At 41.0% G+C, this 15,949-nt stretch overlaps 3 protein-coding genes across 5 annotated transcripts in view; 2 read left to right on the forward strand and 1 right to left on the reverse strand.

Annotated features, from left to right (window-relative positions):
- Window positions 1-15,949, forward strand: part of LOC117777400 (hemicentin-1-like) — a 1,765,934-nt gene that overhangs the window by 1,063,353 nt on the left and 686,632 nt on the right. The gene's annotated exons all lie outside the window — the stretch shown is intronic.
- pnrc2 (proline-rich nuclear receptor coactivator 2) lies at window positions 224-4,099 on the reverse strand. Its single transcript, XM_034612261.1, has 3 exons — window positions 3,894-4,099; window positions 3,184-3,402; window positions 224-3,031 (listed from the first exon to the last, which is right to left on the reverse strand). Exon 3 carries the CDS (start codon window positions 3,006-3,008, stop codon window positions 2,544-2,546), a length of 465 nt encoding a protein of 154 aa, XP_034468152.1. The 5' UTR covers window positions 3,009-3,031; window positions 3,184-3,402; window positions 3,894-4,099; the 3' UTR covers window positions 224-2,543.
- Window positions 10,506-14,856, forward strand: cnr2 (cannabinoid receptor 2). Of its 3 annotated transcripts, none has more exons than XM_034612209.1 (3): window positions 10,506-10,632; window positions 12,572-12,652; window positions 12,756-14,856. In XM_034612209.1, the coding sequence occupies exons 2-3, from the start codon at window positions 12,595-12,597 to the stop codon at window positions 13,844-13,846; spliced, it is 1,149 nt and encodes a 382-aa protein (XP_034468100.1). In that variant the 5' UTR covers window positions 10,506-10,632; window positions 12,572-12,594; the 3' UTR covers window positions 13,847-14,856. The 3 variants fall into 3 exon arrangements, with proteins under 3 accessions (XP_034468100.1, XP_034468103.1, XP_034468101.1); XM_034612212.1 differs by having other exon boundaries at window positions 10,514-10,632; window positions 12,575-12,652; XM_034612210.1 differs by lacking the exon at window positions 10,506-10,632 and adding an exon at window positions 12,304-12,346 and having other exon boundaries at window positions 12,487-12,652.

Here is a 15,949-nt window from a genome sequence, read left to right on the forward strand (position 1 = left end):
GATACTGTGTCCAGTCCATTATAATGTAACACTATGTAAAAGAAGAGCCTTCATTCTCATGTACTATGATCAGTGACTTCACGTGTCCCATAGAACTGTTCTCATTTTAATGGTTTTACTTGGTGTGTTTTACCAATAAAAACTTAAAGTTGTATCTGTTTTGAATGTGTAAACATGGAGTGAAATATATGTAACCAGTCAGAAACTCAAACACAGACAGGAGTAGGGGGAGGGGGAAGGGATTTATTTTTTTGGTTAAAATTTGTTATCAATTCAGAGTGCATTTGTTTACTTTTTTCAATTCGTACCAATCTTAAAACAGGGCAATTTTTTTTCTTTCCATCTTCGGTGACATGTTATCGAGGGGGGGGGGGCCAATTCAAATCCAATTACAAGTTTTTTTTTTAATTTATAAGGAGACAGTACCATGCATGGCTCAAACAGGGGCAAAAAAGAAAATGTCAAAATGAACAACCAATAGAAGTAATATTTTAACAACATGGGGTCCAAATTCAATTGTCAGCTGGCGGAAGAACAGCTGAGAAGTGAAAGTGGTGTTTAAAGAAGAAAAAAACATTTGGCCAATTCAGATTGCCACCTTATGAAATAGCTTCAGCATGGGATTCAACATAGGCACAAACAGGTCAACTCAAGATTAAAAGCATCACGCTTACACACTGTAAGCACATTCAGAACTCAATTCCATCATACATATGCATGTCTCCTTAGATCCAATTGATATTTGTTGCAGTCTTACTTATTTTTGCACATAGCATCTTTCACCCTACACTGCATATTACAAAACAATAAAAAACATGTGCAAGATCTCTGGAAAGATAACAGTGCAGGGGTACTGACAAATGCTATAGGCAGGTTTTTTTTTAACAAAAATATTCTTCAGTATTGAAGTCAAGACACGTCCTTAGCATGTCTATACATTCAGTGTTATTACTAAAAATACTTTTGTCAGGCAGGCCTCAAACACGGTCTGCAAATGTACATATGCTACAAGTACTTTATACATTTTCATTATTTACATGGCTCTTGAACACAGAAGCTCTCTTTTTGTTTTGTCGTCTTAAGGCTGGCCATAAACAGCTTCGATTCTGCAAAGGGAAAGCAAAAAGGGCCTCGAAAGAGGACTGAATCACAAAAATCCATAGGGAGATAGTCTACGCCTCCACCACTTCAACAGCATCCTGACCTGTAACTTATGAAAAATAAAAATTGTCTGATTGCAGTGCAAGAGGTTAAACAAGAGGCAGAGGCAGCAAAGTGCCTGTTGATTATGGGATGGTCAAACACTGACCCTTTTTGTAAACACAAACACCAGCCTCCTTTCTCAGGTAGAGTCCCCTGGGCCACTTTACTTCAGTAACCTTCCTCGGCTCTGCCCAACATTGCTCACAAATGCCTGCAGCCAATAGGACCGTGTCATGTGACTTAGTGGTGAAATTTGTTTCCAAAACCAAGCCTGGTCCTCTTCCGCATGATAGAGCTGCAGCATTGTCCTGAAAAGGCAGAGACCGAGGAGCAATAACAGTGCTGATTGATCTAGACGAAGAGTTAAAAAAAAAAAGGTGACCCAGGGAACTCAATAACCCTTTCACCGCTCGAGCTGGCAAGGTTAAAGTGGCAATGACAGTGATGCCAACCACATATTGAGGATGTCTAATAGAAGAAATTACTGAAAGAACATTGCTTTGGTTACACACAGCACATCATACATCTTTCAACCACAACAAAAAATGGACTTATACAAAATAATGCTATGATAGAGTGTTATGGGCCTTAGACTTACTCAACTCCTATAGTGCATGTGCGCACAGCGCAATAAAAAAGGTACAGGAGTTGAGAGTCCAGGCCTGTGTGCCATGGTCTCTTATTACCCTTCAGTTTGGGGTTAAACATTTGACCTGTATTTACTAGCTACAGCTTATTATCTACAGTAAGATAGCTTTTTCCCTGCAGAATGGCAGTTGAGTGTACTTTCTTTCCCAAACAAGGAATGGAAAAATGGTGGGCCTTATTGAAAAATAGTGCTACAGCTGCATGTTTGCTTTAGCACCTGAGGCTTCAGAGGTTACTCCAAAGGATCATCATAAAACTTATGCGAATAAACCGCTCGTCTGTCCACAGAAATGGACTGTAAAGGTGATGGGAATTTACCTGACCTGTACTATAACCATTGTTTGAAGGAAAAAAACTACACTCAGTCACTGCTTTGACAGCCAACGTTAAAAAGAAAAAACAAAAAGTACATAGGATATCCAGTTTATCGTGAGTCACAGACAGACTCCACTAAAGGCATCACCAACCAACAAGGCAGCAGGGCTGTAATATTTTATATTGGTTAAAAATAGGTGTAAACATCAGAAGCAGTGCATTTCTGCAAATGCCCCCTAACCCTCAAGGAAGTCAATCTAAAAAACAGCTAAAAGTATTACAACACTGCGGTGTTCCTGGTGAGTGGATGCCTTCAAAGGAGCCCCAGTTTGGGCATTGGCTTATCTTTTTTAAATGGTCGTGTGGGGGTATCCCTCTCAGGCCTGCATTTTGAGTAGGCTCTTGAGCTGGAAGGCCATCATCTCCCTGTTGTCACAGGAGCCCATTGAGAAGGACACCCAGTGACTGGGGGGCTTGGGCAGCACGCTGGGCGATGGTGGTTCACTGAACTTGGGCCCTGCGTAGCTGGGGCTTCCCTGGGTGGCCAGGAACGTGTTGAGGTGAGACACGGCACCCTCCCAGTTCTGATCATAGTTGGTGGCAAAACGGACGCCCTTCTCTGCAGACGCGGCCTGCCGCGTCTCTGGCGACCTGTGGTAAGCTGCGCCTTTGTCACTCCGGCGGTGGCCATGGTGGTGAAGACCCCCTGCCCCTCCTGCAGATGCTGCTGCTCCGTTCTGGTCACGGCTCCTGGGCTTGGCCCGGCCAAGTTGGTGGTTCTTCTTGGGCATCGGGCGCTCAGGGTGGGAAGCTGGAATGTTGTATCTCTCTCCACCTCCCATATTGCTTAAGCACTACGTGTCACCTACATGAAGAGAATATAGTGTTACAATCCCGTGGTTATTATGATCTACTGGATCAGACGTGCACAGTGGCTACGTGCAGAAACACCAGACGGCCCGCGCCGCCCCTCCCCCCACGGCCCCAGAGGAAAACAACCCCCAGCTCTGCGCTCACCTCTTTGTTGTCAGAGAGTCGACTGAGCAGAGATCCCTCTTTAATCGTTCGCCTCCGACCGGGCCCCAGGTCCTCGAAGTAGATTTCTGTCTACTTCTCACTGCACTTTTGTGTCCAGCAAGGTCTGAAGTTTTCATGTGCCACTGAGCGTTGTTTTCTCGCGGAGGCGAGCTGAACATCAATTCACGTCGGCACACGGTGCTCCAGGAAGCCTGTGATCTGAAGAGAGAAAGTTTTATTTATTATTATAATAACAAAGGACGCGCGAGATTCAATTGGTCAACAGCGTTGTTGTTTTGCTCCAGACGTGGGGGGGATGTACATTAGTGAATGCGTCATTACATCCTGTGTCTCAGAAACAACAAACAGGACGAAACTCGAGGAATAATCTACTCGTCTGATAAAAGACACGATATTATATCATTATATAAAATAAAAGTAATGACACCAACAACAACTAAATGTTACAGCGTCTCTCTCTAACCCACTTCTTGGCTGCGGTGTCTTTGTCCCACCGAGATGTTTTACTACGGTTTTAAAGCATCGAAGAACAGGTAAATATACATCATGTATATTGAGTTGACCTTGAATTAAGAGGCAACAGTGAAACACACAACGCGTAAACAACCCGGGTCCCACTAATCTGGCACAAACACAAACAAAGGAAGACGGAGATCAACATGGCGACGGAGCGCAGCAGCGTCTCTTACCGACTCCTTCAGGCTTGGTTGTCGAAGCCTTTCGTCCGAAAGAAAAATAAAATGATAATAATACGAGAACAGCCTCCGAAATGTCACAGCGAGCTGCGATGCGCCGCGAGTCCGTCTCCCTCCGAGTCTGTGGGGGTGTTAAAAACTGGAGAAGAAGCGGCCATAGACTCCTCTTCTCTCCCGACTCCGTCTCTAAATGCTACAAAATGGCATCTCCGGCGGAGATATGTAGCTCTCGGGAGCCAGGAGCCGACCAATCGCGTGTCGAGGACGAACCGCGTGGCCAATCGGCGACGAGGAGGGCGAACGCTTTCAGGGCTGTTGCCAGAGAGATGACGTCAATGAGCGGGCCCCGCCTCTGCAGCCCTTTGTTAGGGGGGACTTCCTGAAAGAGGAAAACTACAACACAACTGTGGTAAATAAATGTTTTTAACACGACACAACAAGTTTGTGTTTTTTTGTGTTGGTTCGAAATCAAATCCCCATCGAGATAAACACGTGCACGGTTGTAGATGTGTCTCAGTGCTTTTATTCTACTGGAGGGAAGACGTGTCCGTGGTGAGTTTGAGGGTGATAACAAAACAACAGTGATATAGTAACAGCTGCAACAGGCTGTAGCTCTTACATCTCCTGTCTGTGATCTGTCTGTACCCCCCGGTCACACAAAACCTTGACCAGCTACAGAAGCAGCTCTGTTTGTCATGTGTGTGTGTACATAGTGTGTAGACTACCAGAAACTAGCAAAATAAACTTGACCACTACTTTCTATTCGAACAACTTAACTTAACTTTATTACAATGTATATATTCGTTTTTATTCCATTTAAATTTAAGTTTTGCACGTTGCTTATTTCTACTTACTGATGCCTATTATTTGAGTGTAATATCGCAAATTTCCTCATGGTGGGACTAATAAAGCACTATCTTATCTGTTCCTATCAACACCCACATGCCTGTGACGACAGATCAGTGAATGGGCCATCAGAGCAACGGGAAACAAAAAGTGCAAGTGGGGACTAGAGACATTTAACTACTAATAATGACCAGATGACAATGGTGCAGAGTGTAAAGATGCTGGATCAAGAATGGATTATTATGTTTAGGATGGTTTATAAGGTTTCAAGGTACATGAATCTTATGAAGGTAATTTACTCAAACCATCTCAAGTCTTCCAGCCCCAGAGGTCAAAACAGACGTGTATTCACGTGAAGTATTATTTGTAATTTTGATCCTCTTGTAGTTTACATTGAAGCTGCCACTACTCCACTACACTTATTTGGCAGTTTCAGCCACATTCCAGAATAAGCATAGCATGTAATGAAGTTTTCAGAACGTAGTTACAAAAAACTCCCTTTTACGTCTATAAGTTGGTAGCGGTTCCTCTTCGGAGTGACTTCCTCTCCAAACCCGTCATGGCTCCATTTAAATCCCTGTAATCTTTCAAAATTTCACAATAAACTCAAATGTTGAGTAACAATTACAGACGCAGATTTTTGTTTTTTCTCTTTTTCTAACACAGTAGAAATTCCCCGTCCCCTCAGATTGGTTACATAATCCCAGGTTAATATTTAAAAACGTTGTTCCACTTTGACCAGCTTCAACTCTAAAATGCTGCTCAGGCTGTTGCCTCACTCAACATACTAACTAAATAAAGTCAAGATATCTGTGTCAGGGGCCATTTCATTACAGAATAAGTACTGGTTATAACTGAGAATAGCAAACTGAGAATTTGAATGCTGAACTTTTCATTTTAATGGAATGTTTTAAACTGTAGTATATACTTTTACTAAAGTTAAGGGTCTGAGTCATTTTAATCTAACATTGTTGCCCTCATATCAGAGAAATGCAAACAGGAGAGTTTTGTCCCCTACCTGTAGATTCTTATCAATTTTTAAATAGGCTCTTTCATGATGTTACAGTGTCCACTGTGTCATATTTCAGTGTGAGCTTTGAATCAAAGGCCCAATTCAGACTTAGCCGTAAGAACGAGTGCCATATAAATGTCACCCTGCCATAAATCTGCAGCAACATGTGGACGAGTCATTGAGGGTTAGTGAGTGAGAACCGTCCTGCCCCCGACGGTTTGTTGAGTTATCCCAGAATAACAACACCTCTCCTTTTGTTTAGAGTGGGGAGTTTCCTCCTGAGCAGATGGGTGAGTGAGTGGTTACTAAAAACAAAATAATTTACCATATGAATAACAGCACGTAATATTAAATGGAATTATTCACATGCTCGACACACCCTGCATGTCAACGGAATTATTGAAAGCTATTTTGGACAACTGATTTCCAAAGGGTGTGAATCTGGTTTGTCTAGTTCAAACTATACTAAAACGTAGAATCTAGCCGTTGTATAATTTGAATTTTGTCATCCCATGTGATGTTTTTCCTTCAGACATCATACCATGTGTCAGACTTTCTGCTTTCTAACAGCTGATTGTTTCTTTGGAAAGACACTTTCTCCTTCAAAGGACTTTATCAGTAGCTTTCATGCTATAAAATCTCTCTGCAGGTTTTATAAGAGTCTGCAGGTCCAGGATAAAGAATAGAAAACAACCACCATGACCAATTAACTCAGAACAAAGTCCACAGTCTATGTTCCCCTCCCTTACCTAAGTATGTGTGGATTTTAAAAGAGTTGCATAACACTGTGTCGGCCAGCGCTCACAGCTAAAGGCCAGGGAAGGACACTGCCCACTGCAACCTTTGAAGGGGGTTGTGCCCATGAAGAGTCAGCTATGTATGGAAAGTAGGTCACCAAGAGGCTTCTGTGGGTCACACAGAAGATAGAAGACGGACAAATCTCCATATATGACTGGTGGCAAAGGTTTGGATTGTAAACATATCATTGAGATAATGAACGTACAGTGAGCAGTCTTGGAGCGAGGAGTGGGAATACATGAAAAACAAAAGCTGCCACGTTCCGTCCCTTTTCTCACACACACTCACAGATAACTGGACGGACCAGATGGTCCCTCCTCACTCTCTGCCTCATTGGCCATTCGCAGTTGTTATTGGGTGCAAAAGGGTCGAAAGTAAATGGTAAAAAGTGTCACATGAATTTGAAAAGTCTGACGTGTCTTGTGAAACTCGCCCACGCAAAGTGACGTCGGAAAGAAAAGAGGTGGAAACGATTTCACAACACTGAGCAAGAAGTTGAGCACTTATCAAAGTCCTGTAATACAACCAGCACACTCAGCCAAATCCAAACTCTGTTCTGTGTTGTTGCCAAGTTTTTTTCAGTGGGACAACTTGACAAAACACAAAGAAGAACATGTTTGATTAACTGTTTTGAGTTTACTCCAAAAACGACATAAGATGTCTTCTAATCTGTTTTTAAAATGTAGAAACAAAAAAATACTCAGTTGGCAGATCAGCAATGCAAATACAGACCCAGTACCAGTACTCCCCCATGATGCCCCTTGGCTGCATGAGAATGAATGAGCATTAAAAATAAAGTTGAAAAAAGAAACCTTGTATTTTAGGAACTCATAATCTCACAGTATTTCAGTTTTGTCCACCTTCAACCAGGATATGCAGCAACAGTAACTCAACGCTTAACAGCACAATGATTACTGTTGAGTAATTAATTCAACAATTGTTCTTTGAGCTGAGATTTCCAACCTCTAATGACATTTCAGAACATAACACTTTGTTTGACACTTCGTGTTTAAACTGCTGTGATGGAAGACTGTAGCGCTCTCTGGGAAAATGTGAGTTGTTGCTGTTTGTTTCAGTTGTTTTCTGGGGATTTGAGACTTTCAGCACTTTCTTCTGAACTCAGGATATTAGATGCATCATATGTATGTTATAAGTCACAAAGTATTTTCCGGTCACTAATATTTTTAGACACCAAATGTTTGAATATGTAATGCTAAATAATTTAGACGCTTATTTTATACATTTATATTATGGGTATGAATCTTCCCAATGTTTATAATTCTAGAAATATTAGGGTGAGTTCAGTTACAGTCGTCACAAGAGCAGATGAGTATTTTTGTTTGTGTCATTGGAATAACTGCACTGTTCAATTTATTCATAAATACCATAGAAATCACAATTCAACAGCTAATTATATAAAAATAATGAAAATACAAACAATGCAAATAGTCAAACATTATTTTGTACTTCTAAAATCTGCACAAATCATTAGTATCTCTTTAAAATGTAACAAACAAATGCTAAAACCAAGGATTCGCTTTTGTACATTTAAATCTCACCTTTAATTTTAGTTACGCTGTTTAATATTCTTAACAGCACAATACAGTAGACAATTATGCGTTATTAACGCAATTAGCATGAGGTAATTTGTTTGGTGCTTTTCCTACGGCTGATGTGATCCTGTCTGTCTGGCAATCTGGAAATGAGGCGAGGAAATCTGATTAATGGCTTCAGCTCTTGAATCTTGAATCTTGAATCTTGAGCTCGAATCAATCTGAAACAGCGACGCTCGCTTGATGTTTGTGTCCATGTTGATTTCTAAAAAAAGGGAGATTGTGCAACAGAATGACGTAATTCAGCTGATCATTGTGCATTTAAGGCTTTATTCCATCCTGTTGTCTGCTCTGCTGTCCTGCACCGGCCAGGCAGTGACAGAGAAGAAATCTTATTGTAGCTGTGCTGTCTGCTGCTAATCAGATTTCCTGCCTCCTGGCCTGCTGGATCCATCAGGTCAGAGGAGACGACTTGGTCACTGCAGCAGATATCACCGTCTCATTTCAGGACCAGTTGGCTTTAGTGTTTCAAATCAATACTTGAATAATATCTAAACATAAATGTCACAAATCATCTCTTTCTGACCCATTTTTTTAATCATTTGATATATTTGTGAGCCCCAGTTCCAGTGTGATTCAGCTGTTCTTAAATTGAAGCTGAAATAGGTTGCAAATTTGCCCCCGGTATCAGATTTTGTGACCTGATTAAATAGTTATTGAACTACTTACGTGCTTTATTTATTTTTTCTTTTACCGAAGGGATATTAGCCAAATTAAATGGCCTTAATTGCAGAATGGCTTGATTGTTAAGTTTTGTTCTACATCTGAGAGGAATAGTAGAGACGGACACACTGAAAAAACCTTTTAACTCAGTATTGTTTACATGATGCACCCATGGACTGTATGGATGCACCATGCCACGTACTGGGTCCCTGTCCACTGTACTTCAGGGTTGCTTAGCATTGCCCCCTGTTGTTCTACAAGTTGAATTACACCCTGGCCCTGGGGCTGTGGCTTCATTGTGCATCTGTCACTAATGATTGGTGCAGAATTTAAGGTAAAACATCATTATTTTGGCAAACATGCGATGCTCCAGACAAGGTGTAATCTGGATGTGAACCTAAAGAGGTCCATGTGGTAAATGGTGAATATGGCCCAAATAGCACAAAGCAATTTGGGCGTCTCTGGCATCTTTGGTTGACATGCGGTGTTGCTTTGGATTACTTTTGGCCCAGATCTGGCAAACAGGAGCTGACCACCCAAGGGCCATCATTCCACGTGGTGTGTGAGCTGGATGACGGTATGGCAGTGTGGGCCAAATCTGGGCCAAAATCTGTATTAACTTAGATTTAATTTGTAAATATGTAAAACTGTTGTTGTTTGTTATTTAAAATTAAAGGTATTACGATGAACATTTGAAGTGAATGGTAAAACGCAGCGATTGACTTCAGGATACAGTAGAGGAATCAACTTTGTCTCTTTATAATGAGACAAGGGCAAAACAGCTTTATCATATCATCTGTTCTAATGCACACATTTACAATCTTTACACTAACAAAGCCAACATGATTTAAAACCCCTATTCATTATCTGGCCAGTTCTTCCATGCAAAAGCAATCAAGGTACTCTTGTAATCCCTCAACCTATGTGTTTTAAAAATAGCACAAACCATGTGATCCTACACGGAAAGGACATGTACGTGTGATGGCAGATACTGTCATCACACAGTTAAATAAAGATGGAAGATGGTGGAAAGTCATTAGCAAGATAGGTGGAAGGAAAAACTGTCGCTGCACGAGTGGAAATAATCCAATAGCAAGACAGTCTGAGTTGAATAGGGGGAACAAATAAACTATAAATAAACTAGGCTATTCATTCTGAAGTTTGCAGATTGGTTCGTTTTATTTGTTTTCTGTTCATGATGGCAATGCTCTCAGATTTAGGACTCCTGCCTATCAACAGTTTTTCAGAACCAGATGTGCGTTTTTCCTCCTTTTTATCGACATGTTTTTCACACCCAGCAGGCGACACCCGAGTCCCATTCCTAAGTGCTATTCTCCCCAGGGTGCACGACCCCGTCTGCTTGGAAACAAATTGATCGTGAAGGACACAACACCCCGAAGTGTGTGAATTTGTGACGGGTAGATGCACCTCAGCTTCTCATCGAATCAAACAGAAGTGGACTTCATTGCTTTAGTTTTTTCTATTCTCTGTTTCATCACAGTCTCCAGCTGTGGTCATCAGACTTCAAAAGCACATCATTTGGCATCTTTCATCTCTATTTGTTTCTCTCTCTCCCTCTCTCCCTCTCTCTCTCTCTCTCTCTCTCTCTCTCTCTCCCTCTCTCTCTCTCTGCCTCTCTCTCTCTTCCCCATGTCATCACAGCTACCCTCCATATCTTCTCCCCTCACTCATGCACTTTGTCGCTAGTCCGTTGATTGTGCAGTCATGCTGTGGTTGTACTGAGACAGACCGGAAATCTGATCAGTTAAACTAGAAAACCTCAGAGAGAAGAATTCACAAGGTAAGCTCCCAATAAAGCTCTTATTTCATTCAAGATAAAAGAAAATCATTGACATTGTTATTCACTATTTTGGCTTTTAAATGGATGCAAATGTATTTACAGATGATTTTAGATGTTTTAAGGAAACCATATTCTTATTCCCGAGTTACTACTTGTGTTCAATAAGTGCCTTGGTGCAGCAGATCTACTACTTTTGACCTATTTTTTATAAACGTTTCTTTATTCTTCTTTGCTGCTACAAAACCCAATACTTCAAGTTGTCATTTCATTGCTTATTCCACAACAGCTTGTAATGTTTTGAAATAATGTGGCAGGCGGTAACAGCATTTCAAGGGAGTTGTTGCCACATCCTGTGTATGTCGCCAGTGAATTGACTGAAATGGTTTGTCTATGTGCTCTGTGTCCTGTGGGCAGTGTTGCTGCTTGATACGACTGTATGGTTCGGAGTCATAATATAAAACTTTGTATATCAAGATTTTCACCGTAAAGGAGAGAGGTGAGAGCCTGAGGTGGTGTAATATCCACAGTGAATGCACCCACACGGCCCATAGTGCAACTGAGAGATATTGTCCCTCAAGTCAATAAGGGGCTCTCTGGAAAGTAATGTTATTCAACTACTTCAGCCGATAGATATTCTTTGCTTTCATAGGCCAATGTTACAAAACAGAAATAAGTTTCATTGGACACAGAGGAAAGGGAAAACAATGCAATGTAGGGCACGCTGACCTGAAAACGTTCCCTTTGTCTCTATCCCAGCACAGCAATCACTTATACTGCATCATATATATAAGCCGACTCGATCCTTGATCCATATCGATACCTTTTCTTTCATGTAATAAACTCAGTCTCTCCCAGCTTCTCTGAAAATGATTTTAATCTACATATGTTTCATGTGTTTGCATCATGCTTTTGTTTTGCCACGTAAAATATATTCCTCACGTTTAAGCTGCCGTGTGCAAACAGTTACAGGGCAACATTCCAGTTTATCTCAGCATTATTGACTTAAATCAAATCATCTGACTTCAGCACACCACACACATGGTTTAATCTATTAATTGCAAACTGGTGATGCACTCTGTTCAACCGAGTGGTGACCTTCACCCACCGATAAACTGCCCAGGTAAAATACAGTCCTGGCTGATTCCAAAAGGGGGCAGTGTTCAACCCGTCACATATGATAATACTCGGTGACTTCACAGTTCACAGAAAATGTCCTGTTACAGAAACGTTTGAAAATATGGAAGCTGTCGTGTTATTGTAAACTTGCAGCTGATGCTTTGCCTGCAGCTGAACATGATAACATCCCAGGATTTGACTCAGGAAACAACATGATCTAACTCTGTTATTAGATTTTGACACTGAATTGGATCTTTGTTCCTTGAGGACTTCTTTATGGCTGTCTTCTCATTGACCAGGCATTTCTCCCCAATATAATCATCACCTGACACAGTAATGATCATTGTCTGTTTGCTCCGACCTCTAAATGACTCTCTCTAAAAGCTCCAAGTTCAATATTGACAAAGACAAAAGAGTAATCACATTTTCTACTTAACCACATCCTCCACATTTTAGTCTTTTTCCATTTGATGGAAAAACCTCAACGTGAAGATTTGTTATACATCAAATAATGAGTAAAAACTACACAATAATAAAATCAGCACAGGTTTTCCTGTAGAATGTTGGTATTGCTTTATTTGTCTCCTTTTCATTAAATGTATATATTTATTTTGTTTTGTCCTTATTTAAGAAAGCAGCTGTGGCATCACATTTTTGTGCAAAGATTTAATCAATTAATTTATAGCTGCTATGGTACATTTTTACTTTTAAATATTACATTTTTTACAGACAATTTAGTTTCAGATACATTTATTTTTGCTTTTTTTAAATTACAACTACAGATTCAAATTATAATTTATTTTATTTCCTAATTCAAATCTAGCAGTAGCCCAAAAGGTGGATGAAATGGAGGAATGGGAGAATCCTGCTTCATTGGGATCCACAGCAGCCAAAGAGAACTCAGGTATGTAGTCATCCATAAGTTCCACGTTTCTTCAGATGTTTATTAAATACAGCTTAGATGGAGATTGTAGTCATACATTCACTATGTGTGTGTTTTTCCTCAGGGAACAGGTCATGTGAGAAACTGGAATGCTTCATGGTCCTGGAGGAAGTAGAGAAGATGACCATCGGCTCCATCTGTTTCCTGGCAGGTCCGATCACACTGCTGGAAAATGCTCTGGTGCTGGTTGTGATCGCCACCACAGCCTCTCTACGCCAGCGACCCTCCTATCTCTTCATTGGCAGCCTCGCTCTGGCTGATGTCTTCGCCAGCTGCTTCTTCACCACCAGCTTTCTGGACTTCCACCTCTTTCACCAAAGCGATGGCCCCACTGCCTACCTCTTCAAGCTAGGTGGTGTCACCATGGCCTTTACCAGCTCGGTGGGAAGTTTACTGCTGACTGCTCTGGACCGCTACCTTTGCATTCACCAGGCCTCCAACTACAAGGTGCTGCTGACCCGGCAGCGAGCCCTGCTGAGCATGCTGATCCTCTGGAGCGCCACCATCTTGATCTCCTTCTTGCCCCTGATGGGCTGGAGGTGTCCCACAGGCCTCACTCCACCCTGCTCACGCCTCTTTCCCTACATCAACCAGGAGTATCTGACCTGCTGGACCAGCTTCATCCTGGTGCTTCTGGCTCTTATTTTGGGGGCTTATGCTCTCATCCTGTTGAAGGCCCACCGCCATGAATCCTCCATGACCAGCATACATGGATCAGCAGGGACAGGCCACAACCGCATGAGGATGGATATCCGGCTGGCTCGTACCTTCGGTCTGATCCTGCTGATACTTGTGGGCTGCTGGCTTCCGGCACTGTCCTTCATGCTAGCAGACGTCTCTGTGATCCTGACCCGCTCCGAGCAGAGGGCCTTTGCCTTTTGCAGCACCCTCTGCCTGGTGAACTCTGCAGTCAACCCACTGCTGTACGCCCTGCGCTGCAGAGAGATGAGAGTCGCCCTGCTACAGTTGGTACAGAGGCTTTGTGTGATCGGGAGGTGTAAAACGTCCACAGAGGATTTAACCCCAGGACTGCCCTCTGCAGACGACAACTTTACTGCCATCTCCGAGGACGAGATGCCCCAGCTCCGAACCACACGACCCAACTCCATCTCAGGGATCGTCAACGACAATCCGCAGCCGGACATCGGGAAATGAAGGAGGTGAATTGAAGAAGTAGCTGCACACAGATGGAAAATATCTTTGGAGATGTGCTTGTAGTGAAGATTGTGATTCAAAATAAACTTTACTGTAGATTAAGAGTCAAATCTACATGAAACCATATTGCATGATTCATTATGATATATATTTAAACTGGCAGTGATTGAATATGACTAGTGTGGTCAAAATGATTTAACATTAAGTTCTAAATTAGTTTGTGGATAAAAGTGATGCGGAACATGACATATTGTGTTTTACGTGCAATTACAACAACTAAAAAACTGAGCTTGTAAGGAATTAGTTTGTCACCAAATCTTTTTACTTAAATCAAAATTACAACATTTGGGATGAGTTAAATTATGTTTTAGCTATTATTCTTTTTACCATTTCCACTAAGGATGATTAGCATGGTATGATTCTAGTGTATATTACTCTACTTGCAAATAGGATACAAGTAGTTATAATAAGTATTATGACAGAAAGGAATTAAAACCTGTAATATATATATAGTGGAGATAGATTTGTTTAGGTGAAGCAAAAAGGTTTAGCGTGTTGAGCCTTTTTAAGCGCGATGATGCAATGTGACCATCTAACCTATAACCTTTGACCTCTCTGCCTCCCATGTCATTGCTTTAAAGCTCCCTCTCCTGTGAAAAATAGTTTCCTGTGAACTGAACTTTTGTGTGAAGGATTTGCTGTTCGTATATGTGTATGTCTGAGTCCATTTGTCCCTGAGCATGCAAGCACAGAGGAGCCTCAGGGTTGCATATATCCTATCTGCACATGAATGCCAGGACTCCACAAAAGCCCCCATGCAGGGGAGGATTTCACACAATGTTCACCACATGAATCCAAGCCGTGTGCCGAGGTAAATGAGGCACCGGCCGGGAAGAGAGAACAAGCACACAAGCACTAGAACACTCTTTGCAACAGAGACAGTCGGCGGCTGCAGTAAAGCACAAACTGACATGGACTTACACTCACAGCCACATGTAGGGTAATAAAATGGAGAATCACAAAAGTCTTAAGTCTTTATTGAGTATGTCTTCTTACCATTCATTATTTTATAACACTAATGTGTGGATGCACTTTTGTTACTTATCTGTTATTTCAGTTTATAAACAAGAAACTATAGAAAAGGTAATTACATATTTATCATTGTTAAATACAATACAATGCAATATAAGATGTCTGCCGTCTGAAAAAAGGTGCATGTTGCAGCTAGACCTTAATCTACCTACAGCCATTTTATAATACACATTATAAATGTATTCACTATATTATATTAAAACATTTAATTATATACAACTAACTGTAACTAACTGTGAGGCAAGTTTTCAGTTCCTTGTCGTACCTGTTGCATAAATTCACCCTTTGAAGTAAAATCTACTCGAATTTTTACATTGATCCTAACAGTGTTTTATCTTAACACGCAAATACCTCAAAAACAAATATATCATAGTGAATTTAAACTATTTTAAATATCATTTTGTTACTTTAAGACAGTAAATGATTTCACCTAATTGAACTAATAGAGACGAATATGATTAATATTGAGTTTGTTGATTTACTAGTAGAAGTAGGTTTTAGCTCTATACAAACATCTTGCTACTGAGGAACTTTATTCAATCAATCTAATTTTATTTCTATAGCACATATTCACAAATCACAATTTGTCTCATAGTGCAACCTCCTCTGTAAAACTACCAAAATAAAATATTAACAGGGGGGGGGAAACAACATTACAATTACAACATTGATTAGAAATAACAGTTTGTAACATAATGGAAAAGTGTTTTAAAGTATTTGTACATAAGAAAAATGTCTGACAGAGTTGTCCATTGTGTACTGAGTGTACTGGGGACTATTAGCTGTTGACTGGCTGAGAGTATAAATAATAAATAAAACATGCTTCTTATTAATATTGGATTGAAGTGTAACATCAGATTTTCACGTGGAATCCTCCTGATGTACCTGATCACCACCACCAGACGTCTCGTGAACCTTCAATTCGAGTTCAACGGAAGGAGATCCACAAAGCACAATGGGGGTTGGGCGACGGGAAGAATGCAGCGTGAAAACAGCAGAAATTATCGCAAA

Source organism: Hippoglossus hippoglossus, chromosome 16 (genome assembly GCF_009819705.1).
Source record: "Hippoglossus hippoglossus isolate fHipHip1 chromosome 16, fHipHip1.pri, whole genome shotgun sequence".
Lineage (NCBI taxonomy): Eukaryota > Metazoa > Chordata > Actinopteri > Pleuronectiformes > Pleuronectidae > Hippoglossus > Hippoglossus hippoglossus.

Excerpts from the sequence above, each read along its gene's own strand:
- pnrc2 (XM_034612261.1), bottom strand. The coding sequence starts at position 3,008 with ATGGGAGGTGGAGAGAGATACAACATTCCAGCTTCCCACCCTGAGCGC.
- cnr2 (XM_034612209.1), top strand. The coding sequence starts at position 12,595 with ATGGAGGAATGGGAGAATCCTGCTTCATTGGGATCCACAGCAGCCAAA. Across the intron at positions 12,653-12,755 it reads AGCAGCCAAAGAGAACTCAG|GGAACAGGTCATGTGAGAAA; the intron begins GTATGTAGTCAT and ends GTTTTTCCTCAG.